The sequence below is a fragment of the Sinohyriopsis cumingii genome, unplaced genomic scaffold (assembly GCF_028554795.1).
Source record: "Sinohyriopsis cumingii isolate HCF-2022 unplaced genomic scaffold, ASM2855479v2 utg000810l, whole genome shotgun sequence".
Taxonomy (NCBI): Eukaryota; Metazoa; Mollusca; class Bivalvia; order Unionida; family Unionidae; genus Sinohyriopsis; species Sinohyriopsis cumingii.
Window position 1 is genome coordinate 1038534 of NW_028315933.1, and position 16258 is coordinate 1054791.

Consider the following 16258-nt stretch of genomic DNA (forward strand, 5'->3'; position numbering starts at 1 on the left):
GTAGAGTGTTGAACTTGTAATTGAAAGGTTGCGGATTCAATACCCGCTTAGGGCAGCCGTGCTCAGCTGCTTCAGAGTGTCCTTGACAAAGGCAGATATTTCCCATTTCCATATTGCCACTAAAGTGCCAAAAGTGCCATTAAAACAAACACACAAAAAAACAATCGGCAAACACCTTTTTGCATACCTGCTTAAACTCATGAGCTGCACACATGCTATTATCTTTTTCTCCAAGCAAACTGAAAATGTGTTAAGTTCTTTGTCTAACCAGCTCTATGTATATAAATTCTTCAAAGTTCTGTTATACCATATGTACTCTCTTTTAAGTCAAGTAAAAGTCAAATAAAAAAGATCATGCTCTGCCTTAGCATAAAGTGCCTGCAGATCAGGGTCTACATTGTTCTACTGGTTACTCTTAACAAACTGCACAGACCCAGATCTGGGTCTGTTCAGCTTGTAGTTGGAATTGCATAGACGATACCTAATCTACCCATATTTAAGACACATACAATCATAAACAGTCAAGACTCAGATTTGCCAACTAATCAAGAAACACGCAAATCTAGTTCAACAATGTTCTTTAATTCTCAGTAAATAGCACATACCATTACTAATTGCAACAGTGAAATATAGATCTATGATTTGTTCAGCTGAGTGTATCTTACAAACCGTTAACTATGGTACATACCATATAGGAATGATGCTATTTTTGTACTGAAGTAAGCACACCCAAATATCAAAGAAGTTAATGACAGTCATAAATTTGCTTCTGTTTATCAGTTTATTGTAGGACAGGTACTCAAAGTCCAAGGAAATCACTGTAGCCCAATTGGTACAGCATCAGACTCGTAATCCGAATATATAAAAGAAGGAATGCTGATTCAATGCCCAAACAGTCCAGCCTGGGTTGGCTGGCTTCGTCTGTCGTAGGGAAAGGCACTTAGCTTAAATTTCCTTCTTATGATATAGCCATATGGTGTTGAAGTGTTTTAAAAAACCAGCAGACCAACAAAGAAACATTTAAAGTATATAGATCAATACGTGTATCTATGCATAGGGTTCAAAGTACATACCAGTCAACTGTAGTTACATAATGCTTATTAAAAGTTCTAAAAATGTACAGGTAGATAAGTTCAGTTAGGGAGGGCATTTTAGTTGGAATTAGTTGGTGATAACGAAAACAGATCAAACACTTTGTTAAACAAAGACAATGTCATTCTGTCCATAGTGTTTCTCATTTAACTTCAATACACATTTTTATTAATGATCTTGTTCAATATTCATCAGCTACAGTCAAGCATGAACATATGTCATATTCTTAGTCTTATTTGTGTCTGGAAACAGCTAAATGCTTTTTATTGCAATATTTGAACTGCATCATTAGAAAACAGCTAAATGCTTTTTAATGCAATATTTGAACTGCATCATTAGAAAATAGCTAAATGCTTTTTAATGCAATATTTGAACTGCATCATTAGAAAATAGCTAAATGCTTTTTAATGCAATATTTGAACTGCATCATTAGAAAACAGCTAAATGCTTTTTAATGCAATATTTGAACTGCATCATTAGAAAACAGCTAAATGCTTTTTAATGCAATATTTGAACTGCATCATTAGAAAACAGCTAAATGCTTTTTAATGCAATATTTGAACTGCATCATTAGAAAACAGCTAAATGCTTTTTAATGCAATATTTGAACTGCATCATTAGAAAACAGCTAAATGCTTTTTAATGCAATATTTGAACTGCATCATTAGAAAACAGCTAAATGCTTTTTAATGCAATATTTGAACTGCATCATTAGAAAACAGCTAAATGCTTTTTAATGCAATATTTAAACTGCATCATTAGAAAACAGCTAAATGCTTTTTAATGCAATATTTAAACTGCATCATTAGAAAACAGCTAAATGCTTTTTAATGCAATATTTGAACTGCATCATTAGAAAATAGCTAAATGCTTTTTAATGCAATATTTGAACTGCATCATTAGAAAATAGCTAAATGCTTTTTAATGCAATATTTGAACTGCATCATTTGAAAATAGCTAAATGCTTTTTAATGCAATATTTGAACTGCATCATTAGAAAATAGCTAAATGCTTTTTAATGCAATATTTGAACTGCATCATTAGAAAACAGCTAAATGCTTTTTAATGCAATATTTGAACTGCATCATTAGAAAACAGCTAAATGCTTTTTAATGCAATATTTGAACTGCATCATTAGAAAACAGCTAAATGCTTTTTAATGCAATATTTGAACTGCATCATTAGAAAACAGCTAAATGCTTTTTAATGCAATATTTAAACTGCATCATTAGAAAACAGCTAAATGCTTTTTAATGCAATATTTGAACTGCATCATTAGAAAACAGCTAAATGCTTTTTAATGCAATATTTGAACTGCATCATTAGAAAATAGCTAAATGCTTTTTAATGCAATATTTGAACTGCATCTATAGAAAATTTTAGATGCTTGGATGCACCATGCATGTTACGGTAAAACTAGAACTGTGTTTGCAAAACATAATTATATGCCCTCAAAGCACACCAAAAAGTCTAAAATGGCATATATTTTTTTTAATTGCTGTAATGAACAAAATACCTAAATGGGTCAAATGTATACATGAATACAAAACATGTCAACCAAATGTTATTTGCTGAATATGAATAGAAAACATGTCAACCAAATGTTATTTGCTGAATATGAATACAAAACATGTCAACCAAATGTTATTTGCTAGCCTCTTGTGGATCTTGATTAATCATGCAAACAAGATTTTTCTTTAACATGTTTTTAGAATGTGAAAAATTGCCAAGTAAACCAAGCTATCGTACATATGGATATAAATATGCTTACAATTTTTATCTTCCTATGTGAATGTTTTTTTTAAAACTTTGCAGAACATGTATGGATGTACAGAAGGAATGATGGATGGATAGACATAACCAAATCAGTATGCCCCAGCTGCAAGCAATCAGGCCATAGTTACAATACAGGAATATTTTAATAAACTAGCAGTCCATCTTGGTAAAAATACTGGATTAATTATTCACCTTAAAGATAAATATGAAAATAACAAATCTGGGTTTAATAATTCAAAATATCAGTTGCCTGTAGTTTCTCAACTTATAAGATGTCAGATTTATTTTTAAAAAATAGGATGGGAAGCATTCCATCCTCTAGAACACCTCAATGTGGTCAGAAAGACCCAAAATCAACGAACCAGAAAAACAAAAGATCCTTGTTCTTACTGTTGCACTCTTATAAGCAAACCATGTCATACAAATAGGATTGTGTGGTTGTCATGCAATCTGACAGTTTGGTATTTAGAGTTTGTCTTAAATTAATTTGACATACTAATTTTAAGAAAAAAGAACAGCTCTATATACTTTTGCTGCATTAATAATATATTATTTGACTTTTTAATAAGAAAAAGAGCAAAGGTCATTTCCTGTTAATCACATTTATGTGACAATGGGTGAAAATTTTTTACAAGGGTTAAAATTCATTCCTAATAGGGGGAATATGGTTCAAACATTATTATAATTTTATAACTGTACTTGAGACCATTTGATTTCCATATGGTTCAAACATCATACTTCTGTTACTCAGATCACTCTACCATTATCATTGCTGTTCTTTACAAGTCACATGGCAAGCTCAAGTCATTCCATTTAGCCAAGAGTTGTGTAAAATTTAAGATCTGCTTCTACAAAGTTAAAATTAGTCTGAATTTTCCATCTCAGAGCTGCCACTTTATTTACAAAAAGAATGTCAGGTCCAAGGACAAAATTAATTTCAGAATCAACAGTATTCTATCAAAGAAAGTACGCATTTTTAAAAAGTCGAATATGCTTCTATTCAACACTCACATCATCTGAGTTCCAGTCTGAATTAGGCATATGATCAATTACTAAAGTAACTGCTATTCATATAGCTTTGAATATATCAGGGTGGGCCAAATACGGCCCATTAGATCACATCTGGCTCATAATCTGGTTTTATCTGTTAATGTACATCATAGGGTATGGATTTAAAAATTTCATAACTGGCCCATGCTGTGGCAGAAGTTTCCCATGCCTGGTATATACAGTATATCAGTTAAACTGTTCAGGATAACTGCACTTTTTGTATATAGTACATTATTTAAACTGTACAAGATAACTGTACTTTGTATATACAGTACATCATTTCAATTACACAGGATAAATTCTTTGCATATAGTACATCATTTTAACTGTACTGGATAATTACACCGCTCCCTCGATAACTCGCGCCCAGATAACTCGTGATCCCGCTTATAATGCGGTGTCCGTCTTGGCTCCCGATTTTTTCCAGAGAAAATGTATTTAAAATATCTTTAAAATATGCTGAACATGAAAAAATTACAATAAGAATTGACAAATTAAACCTTGATACATTGCTCGTTTTATCATCGAAAATGGTGATTAATGCCCGTAAAAATATAATCCATATTTTGAAATTTGCAAGTTCTAAAGAAGAATTAATTTCAGAGATCTCGAAAACGCTTAATTACGCGTATTTGGATGCCAATTTTTTATCTTTGACGCAGAACATCACTGAGGCAGGAGTCCTCCATACACATGCAATAGGTGCGCGGGAAAATTCAAAGATTTGCCAGTCCTGTTTCAGCCACCTGCTTTGTGGGAAAATGTGTTGATCAGTTAACTGTGCTGATATTTACAATGACAGAATTCAGTGACTGAAAGACTCTTTGATGTACTGTTGCCATTTTATAAGAGTACATTTAAAAAAAAAAAAAAGAACATGATGCAACTGCTAGGCGGCTAGTTCAAAGGCCGAGTGAGAAAATGTACTGATATTTAGTGATTGAATTCAGAGGCAGAAAGACCCAGTTTTAAAATCCTAGCGAGACCTGTTTAAAGATATCATATATTATGTAAGTTTTTATGATAAATAGTTGTCATTATACTGTAAATAAACAGTCTGGTGAAATAGCGATCAATGAAAACTTCTGGTAAATGCTAACAGGTGGCAACAGAGAATGAAATAAACACCAATTAAACGTATTCCTGTGTGAAAGTCACGTTCTAATACTATAATCCGTTTCAGTGTAAAAATTATAATCACAACATATTCTGTTCATTGAAAACATGAAAAGAGTCACTCGACCGTCACATCAAAACCCGTGAGTACTTCTGTGAGAACCTAATTACATGTACATGTCAGCTTTGTTTTGATCAACAACTTGGGGAAGTGTTTGTTGCATTTAAAAAAAAATCGATTACAAGAGACCTTGGGTGCTGGATTAAGGGTCTTGGAGCTGCCTTTGACGTAAAGCAAAACAGTAACAGAGACGACGATGATAGTGACTTCGAATGTTTCAGTGAAACTGATGTCATTAATGCTGAGGCTGTTTGGGAGAAATTCGTACAGACTCATGGTCCTGAGATGGGCGTTTCTCTTGATGATATGGAGGAGTGGATTTGTGCTGACAATGATTGCCCCACAGCCAAATACATGTCAGATGAAACTATAATTATTTCTACAACAAACAAATTTTTGCAGCAGAAGACGATTCTAACTAGAGTAACACAAGTGTTGAAAGTGATGCAGACGCAGACGTTGCACCCCCACCCCTCTGCACAGGAAGCAATCAAATATTTTGATATTGCCATAAGGTGGCTGGAGACCCAAAATGTTGACTATGCAAAGCTCATGCAGTTGAGAAATCTGAGGGATTTTGCTCGGCGGCAGAGAAACCAAGGAGTAACACACAAACAAAAAAATTAACTGATTTTTTTCAAAAAGTGAATTGACATTTGTCAAGCGTGGTACAAACGGCAAGTATTAACTTGTTCTAATTTACGTTGTTTTAAATTTGTAGACCAATAAAATATGTTAGTACTGATTAACCCTTGTTCTTTTGTGTTTTCCATTTTACTTCTATCGCATTCAAATCTATCTATCTATCTATCGTTCAATCTACACTGTTTCTCGAAAAGAGTCAATCTTTTGTATATAAAAAAACGTCTAATTTGGATCAAACAATAAAACTAGAATGTATCCAATTCAACATAAAAATTAGTGACGTAGTACACAATGTGTGAAGTGGTACACATGTTAAGCGAATGGAAACCACGTGGAATAATGTTTACGATGATCGCCTCAATATACTGTAATTTATCCTGAAATTAATGTTGTCCTATGAGAAAATAATAAAGTACACCATTATGAAGAGATATTTATTAACAGTTAATCTCAGAACGATTATAAAGTGAGTATTCAACAGTATAATCTGCCTACCCACCCCCGCTTATTTTTCCTTTATGTCGTCAATCACTTTATTGGTTTTGGGCTTATTTTATAGGTCCCTCGATAACTCGCGCCTCACTTATAGTGCGGTCGATGTTTATGGACCCCGATGTGCGCAAGTTATCGAGGGAGTGGTGTACTTTGTAAATAGTATATCATTTAAACTGTATAGTATAACTACTTAAACTGTACTGGATAACTGCACTTTGTATATACAGAACATCAATTAAAATGTACAGGATGACTCAACTTTGTATATAGTACATCATTTAAACTGAACAGAAAAGGTGTACTTTGTGTATATATATCATTTAAACTACAGGATAACTGTACTTTGTGTATATAGTGCATCATTTAAACTGTGCAGGATACCTGTACTTTGTGTATACAAGATATCACTTAAAATGAACAGGATAATTGTACTTCATACACCATTTAAACTGTACATGATGGCTGTACTTGCTACCTTACAATATCCTGCTTAACTACATCCTGTATGGGATTAAACCAGAAAGGAATGTTGCATTTTTTATCAATATTAAAATTGCAAAGAAATTAGAATAAGTCATAAATCAAGGCAGCAATGAAAGCAACAAAAGCTGTCACTTTACAGTTAGAATGTATCACAAGCAACCATTACACAGCTCCTCTTCATAAAGCTGTCCAGGGCAACCAATGAAAACATTAATTATCACTGAACTTGACAACAAAATGTTGGCCCATGTGCCTGGGCATAAAAAACAAAAATGTAAAACAAAATATTTTCCATGTTATAAAAGTCGAGTTACTTTAATGACTTGATAAAATCAAAGATTAATAGTTTATTACTTTTAAAAAAAACGCTGTTCTTAAAACTGGCTATAGAAGTTATCAATGTGCAACCCTCAAGGGCAGATTTCAATGGGTGAAAATAACAGGTATTGGGCAACCCTGGAGTGACAGACAATATTGCACAGCCACTGTCTGTTAATGCTTCCAATGGTTGCTGAGAGGATCATCTGGTCATGTGTCCTAGTTCAGAATATAGTCAGTTATTAAGTCAAGTCCAACTACACAGACCCAGATCTGGTCTCACATCATGCACTGGCAGACCTGGGTCTCTGCAGTTTGTTAAGAGTAGTTGTTGTTGTTGTGTGGTTTAATGCCATTTTTCATTAAACGATAGGCTATACATGGCAGCCAGTATTAATGGTGGAAGAAGAACCCGGGAAAACTACAGAAAGAGCCACCGACCCACGAGAAGCTATACTGGCAAGCTTTCTCACGTAACCACATTAGCCAAATCTGAAACTCAAACCCACGCAGACAGAGGTGAGATGGCAGTGATCCGTAACGGAGAGCATTTTAGACCACTCGGCCACTCATGGCCCCTTGTTAAGAGTAATCAATAGCACTAACAACACAGACCTTGATCTGTTTGTGCATCATGTAACAGCAGATCAAGGCCTTGTTGTTGTTGTTGTTTTAGGGTTTTACGCCATTTTTCAGGACATGATAGGCTATACATGGCGGCCAGTATTAATGATGGAGGAAGAACCAGAAAAAAATCGGAAAGAACCACCGACCCACGAGAAGCTATTGGCAAGCTTTCTCACATACCAACATTGGCCAAATTCGAGACTTGAACCCACGCAGACAGAGGTGAGATGACAGTGAACTGTAACAGAGAGCGCTTTAGACCACTTGGCCACTCGTAGGCCCCCAGATCAAGGCAGCTGGACTTGACTAATAAGTGGGTATGGATGGTATTTTTTACTTAGTTGACTGGACAAGCTGCTGACCAAAACTTGAATGGGCCCAAGTCACTTACCTTATGGAAGGGATCAGGAGAATGCTGGAAACTCTGAAGCATGTGACTGGCAATGTTCAGACCACTCTCCCTTACTGGAGCAAATTGCAGCTTCTCAAATATCTGAAATACATAACAAGATGAAGGATACAAATTGTAATGAATGAAAGATAACATATATGTAAAAATAATTAAGATGACCTAGGTTATTTCCTCCCAGAAGAATAACAAAAGCACCATGAATGGCATATTATTACATATATCATATGTTCAGCTTTCCTCTTTGAAGGTACATGTTGGGCATGATCATCTCTGCAGGCTACTAACCAACAAAGTATGTGGTCTTGAACTAAACTTACTGAACAGAAAGCTTTATTTTCTTACTTGATTTTATTGCCCCAAGTGCAAACCATCCACACATTTTTGATAAAGGAAGGTACTCTAGAAAAAAAGTTTTCCTGCAAAACCCATTCTTCATCGAGTCACAATGACCCTGACCATTTGACCTATTGAAACCAACATAAATATGGACCCTTCCATACAGTAAGTGTAAGCCATCCAAAATTTTTGGTCAGGTATGTAGTGTCTAACTATTATGAAAAAACGTCTCTTCTTTCAGTCAGTAACCTCAACCTTTGCACTTTCAACTCCAAAATCAAAATGATTTTTTTCTTATTCAGCATGTAATTAAATCACAAACTAAGGAACTGTTTTGTGCAGACACCATTTTTCTACTTTCAGTCAGTGACCTTAACCTTTCAGCTGTTGACCCAAAATCAACAGGCTTAACCCTTACTCCAAGTCTTTGATACAGAACTGATGTTATTGTACAGAAATGTATTTTTCTGGAGGGATAAAACTAATTTTAATTATGCAACACTTACCTGTTGCTACTGCATAACTTTTACTTTTTCATACTTAAAAAACTCACTTCAATTTCAAATAAACTCTTCCTGTTCATGTGACTACATCCTCCTACAGGGTGGAGAATTGTAACAAAGACATGGTTTTATTAGTATCTGAACAGTCTTACTAAAACCAAATAATGTAGCAAAGAAAGCACTTTTACAGAAAGGTCACTTAGGGAAGATTCGTTTTATTTCTCAAAATTGTCATTTCTTTTGTAGCAAAGCAATAACACAATTTTCTTACCACTTTCGGAACTTAGGTGTAGATATATCAGTCATGAGCTATCATATAAATGCAGCCTATTTATCTTAAAGTGCTCATGTGCTCAATATATATTTAACAGACAAGTCAATAAATCATTTATTAAAATCAAAACTTTATGAACCATATTATATCAACTCTGATTCAAGTTCATTATTTCCAATCAGGCTTCAAGTAATAAATGTCAGTTTAATGTCTGTACTCAGACATGTAAACAATAGACTGAGACCTCCTTGGATTTAAAGGAGAGTAATGTTAATCAAACTTGACCTTTTACAATGATTTATATTGATGTCATATGCCTGTCATACTGAGCATAAGTATCACATTTTTTCAGCTCAATTTTAGAGAAAAAAGTTTGTTTTTGATTGATATGAATGTCTTTAGTTTTAAGGTGTTTTGTGGGAATTCGAACTTTTTTTAAAAAGATTGTTTAAATTTCTCAAAAATAAGTAAGAAATCCTACTATTTAACCAAAACCAGTTCACCTGATCACAGAATCTATACCTTATATACTCTCTTATATGACAAATCCAACTGCAAACTGCACAGACACAGATTTGCTGTCGCATAATGTGCCACCAGATCTGGGTCTGTGTAGTTTGTTAGGAGTAATCAGCAGAACAAACATCATAGACCCTGATGTGCAGGTGCATTATGCCATGGTATATCAGGTTCTTTGTTATCCACAGTTTGACTGAACTTAAAAGAGTATATATGGCATTGTTACCTCAGTCTGGCTATAACTGCCAACTTTTCAGTGAATATTTAGAAGACTTGAAAATTCTGTCATACTCCTGTGATGTAATGTAAATTATGTAATATTAATGCCTCAAAAAACTTGAACATTTGGTAAATACAGCTGGGTGGCTGTTTTTAAGTTCATTAAACAGTGTTTGACATCTTTTGACACATGACTATCATTATCATCATCATCATATCATTTTCATCATCACTGCCATCACCAACACCCCCTCTTCCTCCTAAAGGCTTAGAGGAAGTTATCCAGGAACAAATGTCTTAATGGATGCCTTTCAGGTAAATGGGTTCAAAGTTTATATGTTTCTGTGACTTGAACAAAGTGTAATATTTTTTACAAATCTGAAAAATATAATTAAAATTATACATAAGTTATCTATAAGTGGACTTACTTGTTCTATCTTTGACTCGGTCACTTCAATCAGTATGCTGTACTTCTGAACAGATGCCAGACCCTTCAAGAAACCCACCACCCAATGGTCAACATATCTAGCTGTGGGCCACTGTAACCAATCTATCATGTGCTGGAGGGCAAAGGTCATGCTCTTATTGTCAATAGCATCGCTTTGTATGGCATTGTTCACCATCTGATCAATAAGCTGAAGTGGGATGTATGGAACGAGCGATCCAAGACACAGGGATGGCTCAAGGTCTTCATTGGAAGAGATGATGCGAAAGATAACCTGGAGTGAGGTGGTGATTCCAGTAGAATCCATGTTCCTCCAAATGTGATCAAGAAGAGATGCAACTGTGTTAGCATCTTTGATGTACCCTAAAATATGCTTCTCATCTTCAGGAGGCCTACAGAGACTCATGGCATGAATAAGGGAGGAACAAAATCCACTGGTTACATTTCCTTTAGGAACGCAGTCCTTGAATTCCATCAGTAGCTCAGCTAAGTTTTTCAAGCAGGGCATATACGGATGCTCTCGAACATATTCAACAGCCTTTGCCTCTACAATCGTCGTGTAATTTGTGAAACCAAGGGTCGACTGAAGCAGATGAAAAGTACAATGAATAAGACTGACAGCATTGGGTTCACTTTTGTACTTCTTGCTAAGCAAGCCAAGTAAGAAGTCCTTGCTGAAGAACTCTTCAAATACTGTCATATTGAACTTTGCCCAGTTAATATATACATACAAAGCCTGATTTCTCTCAAACTCTGACTGGCCCTCTATGTAGAACTGTGACATAAGCTGAAGCACAGAACTGACCACACTAACAGGCTGTGGACTCGAACCTTGGCTTGCAACTTTTTCCATAAGCTGTTTCTTGACACTGTCTGGATGACTGGACATTAGGATTCCCTTCAGTATAGCATCCATCTTCTCTTTGCTCTTTTTCTCTTTTACAGTAGACTGAAAAAAAGAAATCAACTTTTACACCTCTGTTTGAAATGTTCTAATGCAGATTGTAAGGAGTATCATATATACTCGCTTATAAGTCAAGTCCAACTGCAAACAACAAAGATCCTGATCTGCCTTATCATAACATACCAGCAGATTAGGGTGCATGTTGTTTGTGCTACTTATTACTCCTAACAAATTGCACCATTTGCAAGTAGGTTCATCTTATAAGCGAATATATATGGTATTACCTTTGCTTGTTATTGTTAAACTAACTTGCCATCTGGGTTTATGTTGCACCTAACTTATATCCATCATTATATCCTCTTGGTAAGTTGGAGTTTTGCACTCCACTTGATCAACATTTGACAGACTGTACATTTAGCAATAATAATCGAAAGATAATAAAACAAGTAGTATTACTCTGTTTATAAGATGACTGTTTAACAATAAGCCTATTCTCACTTTTACATAATTTTAGCAAATATTTACTAAAAGATCATTTTGCCTACCATGCAAGTTGAATCTAACTGCAAACATCATAGACCCTGATCTGCCATCACATGGTCTATGATGTTTCTTCAAATGATTGCTGTTAACAAACTTCACAGACTCAGATCTGCTGGCACATTATGTGACTGAAGATCTGGGTCTGCGCAGTTTGCAGTTTGACTTGACTTATAAGCAAGTACATATGGTAATTATCAGCCCACTGTAACTTGTTAAAAATGTATCAGGCTGGCTCCCTGGGTTTGACATATGAGATATACTGCACTTTCCCCGCTGATCAGTTTTACATAATTCTTGTTCATATCATTCCGGACATTTGTGTACATATTTGTCCAACATGATGTTGAGCTAGGAATGCATGTATGGGATTGTTTATTCATGTATAAATACTACCTGAACTATTAACAGTTAACATAGCCACTGTAAGTTATACTGACAAGAGACCCTACTGCCCTTTAAACTACTCCCTTGAGAAACTGACAAATGTAAGCTTGTAAATGCAAATTCCTACACGTTGTAAAACTGATGACTGGAAAGAAAAGTTTGGTGCACTTAGTTGCCACATAATCTTTTAGGTCTAAAATAAAAAGAATGTTTCCTGTTTTCCTCTGAGAAAAGACTTTGTCATTATTACCTGAACAACATATTATTTTAATATATACAATCTCAATAAAACGGAATAAATAATTCACATTCTGTCTGGTGTACCTTGGTGTAAATCTGAAGTGACCATAACAAGCAAACAGCAGAAAGAGTACCCATGGTTTAGTCTCGAGCAGGCACTAGAATATATTGGGAGAAAAAGTCTGTCTAAGCTGTGTTGTCCATAATAGAGATGACACTTGCCAATCTGATGCAAGATCACCACAATAATAGGCACACTTGATGATACAAGTCAATATTCCAATTGTTATCAAAATCTGAGTAGAATTATGGCTTTCAGAGTGGTATAAAACTTAGCCAATCATATGGATCACCTCATAAACATGAATGGATCTTGCTTATTACCATCATGTATATGTTCCAAGTTTGATCAAAATCAGATCACAAATATGACTTACAGACTGGTAACAAATTCGGACAATTAGATGCAAGAACATCTCACTAATATGCATGGATCTCACTCCTTATCAAGGGGCCCCGAGTGGCCAAGTGGTCTAAAGCGCTCTCCATTACGGATCACTGCCATCTCACCTCTGTCTACACCGGTTCGAGTCTCGGATTCAGCAAATGTGGGTATGTGAGAAAGCTTGCCAGTAGCTTCTCATGGGTTGGTGGTTCTTTCCGAGTTTTTTTCCAGGTTCTTCCTCCACCATTAATATTGGCCGCCATGTATAGCCTATCGTGTGCTGAAAAATGGCGTTAAACCCCACAACAACAACAACAACAACACTCCTTATCAAACTCGTCCAAGATCATCATGATATAAGCCCATATTGCAGGTCTGTTGTTGTTATTGTTGTCATAGGGTTTAATGCCATTTTTCAGTACAGGATAAGCTATACATGGTGGAGGAAGAACTAGCGGGAAAACCACAGAAAGAACCACCAACCCACAAGAAGACACCAGCAAGCTTTCTCACATACCCATACTGGCCAAGCCTGAGACTCAAACCCACACAGGTAAGATGGCAGTGATCCATAACGGTGAGCACTTTAGACAAATCTGCCACTATTGCAAGTCTGATCAAGATCTTGACAAATATGGCTTCCAATCGGGTAACAAGCTCAGCTAATCAGGCGCAAGATCGTCTCAATCATACGTGTGTATCTTTCTCACTAAGATCTTAACTCTGTGTCTATACATTCTAAGTTTGATCAAAATCAGATCTGAAACATGGCCCAAAGAGTGGTAACAAGGTTGGCCAACCAAGTGCAGGAAACGATTACTTTATTGACCCAGAACTCCTCCTTACACGAAGTGTAATACATTCACAAACTTTGGTGAAGATACGTGGCTGAGAACTGAAATTATTGTACAGAGGTCATTTTTCAGCTATGGTGAACCTAACCTTTGATGACTTGTTGACTCCAAATTCAACAGGTATCTACAAAGTTTAGTCCAGGTCTGTGAGGCAAAATATCATTGTACAGAAACCATTTTTCTTCTTTCAGTAATAGTGACCATGCTATTTATTCTTTTGACCCCAAAATCGACAATCTACTTACTTACCCAAGTGAATGCCAGCTACAAAATGTTATCCAAATCTATGAAGTAGAATTAATGGTATTGTGCAAAAACAGTTTCTCTTATTCTCTAAGTTCATGACCTTGACCTATGGACTCCAAAACTGATGGGCTTATCGTTTACCCCAGTGCAAGAAATATATGCAAAGTCTGGTAATGGCAGATAGTGGAGAAGAAAAAAAACTACCTTGTAATGAAGTATATCATACATATAATTTCACTACCACTTAACGAAATGGAATCCATTTCCACACTCACCTAATAACAGGAACCATGTTATAATGAACGACTTTACAGTGAGTATGCTGAATAAAAAACACTCAACTATGAACAGTGTAGACCCAGATCTACCCATTACAGATTAAGGTGACAATAACTGCAGTTGGCTCCAGAGTGTGTGTGTGTGTGTGTGTGTGTGTGTGTGTGTGTGTGTGTGTGCATGTGTGCATCTATGCTTATGTACAGCTTAATACCTGGAACAAAATTTTGTACCACAGTGTACATGCTATTTATTAAGGTAGCAAAATATGTACCACAGTATACCACAACTGTATTTGGGACACGTACTTTACAATTCTGAGGCAGGGGCCTGTGGCTAATTTTGAAAATTTCCATCTGTCAATAGCTGTAAAAAAAATACTTTGCAAAATAACACCATACTATACACATTATATTATCTGAAAAATAATCTTTTGTCTTGAGACAAAAGAAAATGAAATAACTCAGAAGAAAATAGCAACCCCACTGTAAATATTAATTGATAAGTACCTTATAGGAGATAAATTCACTGTTGTATAAGTTGCTTGTTGTATAAGTTGTAATCTAAAGTGTAACTAAAGTGGGAGGATTCAGCTGAGATTATAGCTGACACTCTTTAACCAATTGTGAGCTTGCTGATAAAAATGACACTGAAGCCTTCGATTTACTAGCTACACCACTGATATAATTGGCTGAGAAACTTTGAGTGGGATGCCAACACCTGGACATGATAATATTTATCAGATAGGGCCAGTAAATAAAAAATAATTTGTGACTAATTCATCTGTTTTGCAAAAGAAAAATATTTTTAAAAATAAAAACATGGTGTTAAATAATTAAATTCTTAAGATTACTCAGTGATTTCCATATATTACTTACTGCAGAAACTACCAAAATACCAGTACAGTTAAAAAGTACAGTGGTACATACTAACAGAAAAATGCTGCAGTAAACCTGTATACTAATACTACACACGTGTGTGTGTGTGTGTGTGTGTGTGTGTGTGTGTGTGTGTGTGTGTGTGTGTGTGTGTGTGTGTGTGTGTGAATAGGAAAATGCAAAACAAAGATAATGGCATTAAAGAGGACAATCCTTAGAAATATAAGGTCTAAAAAAAATTAAATAAGCTGCACTCTTTTTGACAAGACCTTCATGTGGGCCCAAGAATGCTCACCCATCTGACATCTGCCTAATAACCAAATGCAAGAGCAGCTGGGGAAAAATCTGGATAAGAATGCATTCTGTTGAAATCTCCCCCAATGCTGTGGATTCCACATGTTATGAAAACAATTTTTGCAAGCTTTCTCAAGTTTTTAAATCCTTATTCTTATTTGATTGGCAAACAGGATCATTCATCCAAAAATGAATGGTCCCTATGCCAGCATGCACTGTGTCAAAGCTGGTCAAATTGTTATAAGCATATTTTTCATAAATAAAATTGGTTAAAAATCTTTTAACTTAGTAATGACAGCCAAATTTTTGACATTGGAAATTGCACAAAAATGTAGGAAGAAAAACCCCTTCAAATAAATGCAAATATGTAGTTCTACAATAAAAGATAAAGTATAAAGATGTTAATATTCTTTAAAAATTACATCATATAAAAGTAAAAAATTATAAAATCCTTTCAACAGGTGGTCAAAATATGTAATAGAAACACATTCTTAAAAAAAAAATTCAAAAATACTAAAATTATTGATGTATACTCCAAAGTAATATTGTGGTACCCATAAAATCCATATTATGCACTTTATAGCTGGTAACAAATGCAAAAAATCTATAAAGATTTTTCTTCTGATATGTATGAATCCAAGTTAAAGATTCCTTTCCCCAAACAGTAGATATTAAACTTTCATTAATATCCAGCATTTTATACTGGCCATTTCCATTCCAATGAAAATATTTTGTCTTTTTTTATAGGTTCTTTTATTTCTGT

At 35.1% G+C, this 16258-nt stretch overlaps 1 protein-coding gene across 7 annotated transcripts in view; it reads right to left on the reverse strand.

Moving 5' to 3' along the window:
• The window catches only part of LOC149773229 (ubiquitin carboxyl-terminal hydrolase 38-like), a 146523-nt gene that overhangs the window by 32630 nt on the left and 97635 nt on the right, over positions 1 to 16258 (reverse strand). For all 7 annotated transcript variants that reach the window (XM_089946585.1, XM_089946588.1, XM_089946587.1 and 4 more), the window contains 2 exons: positions 10415 to 11380; positions 8115 to 8216 (listed from right to left, as the gene is read on the reverse strand). In XM_089946585.1, the coding sequence (XP_089802711.1) occupies positions 8115 to 8216; positions 10415 to 11347 (1035 nt within the window). In that variant the 5' untranslated portion in view covers positions 11348 to 11380. The remainder of the gene's footprint in view (positions 1 to 8114; positions 8217 to 10414; positions 11381 to 16258) is intronic.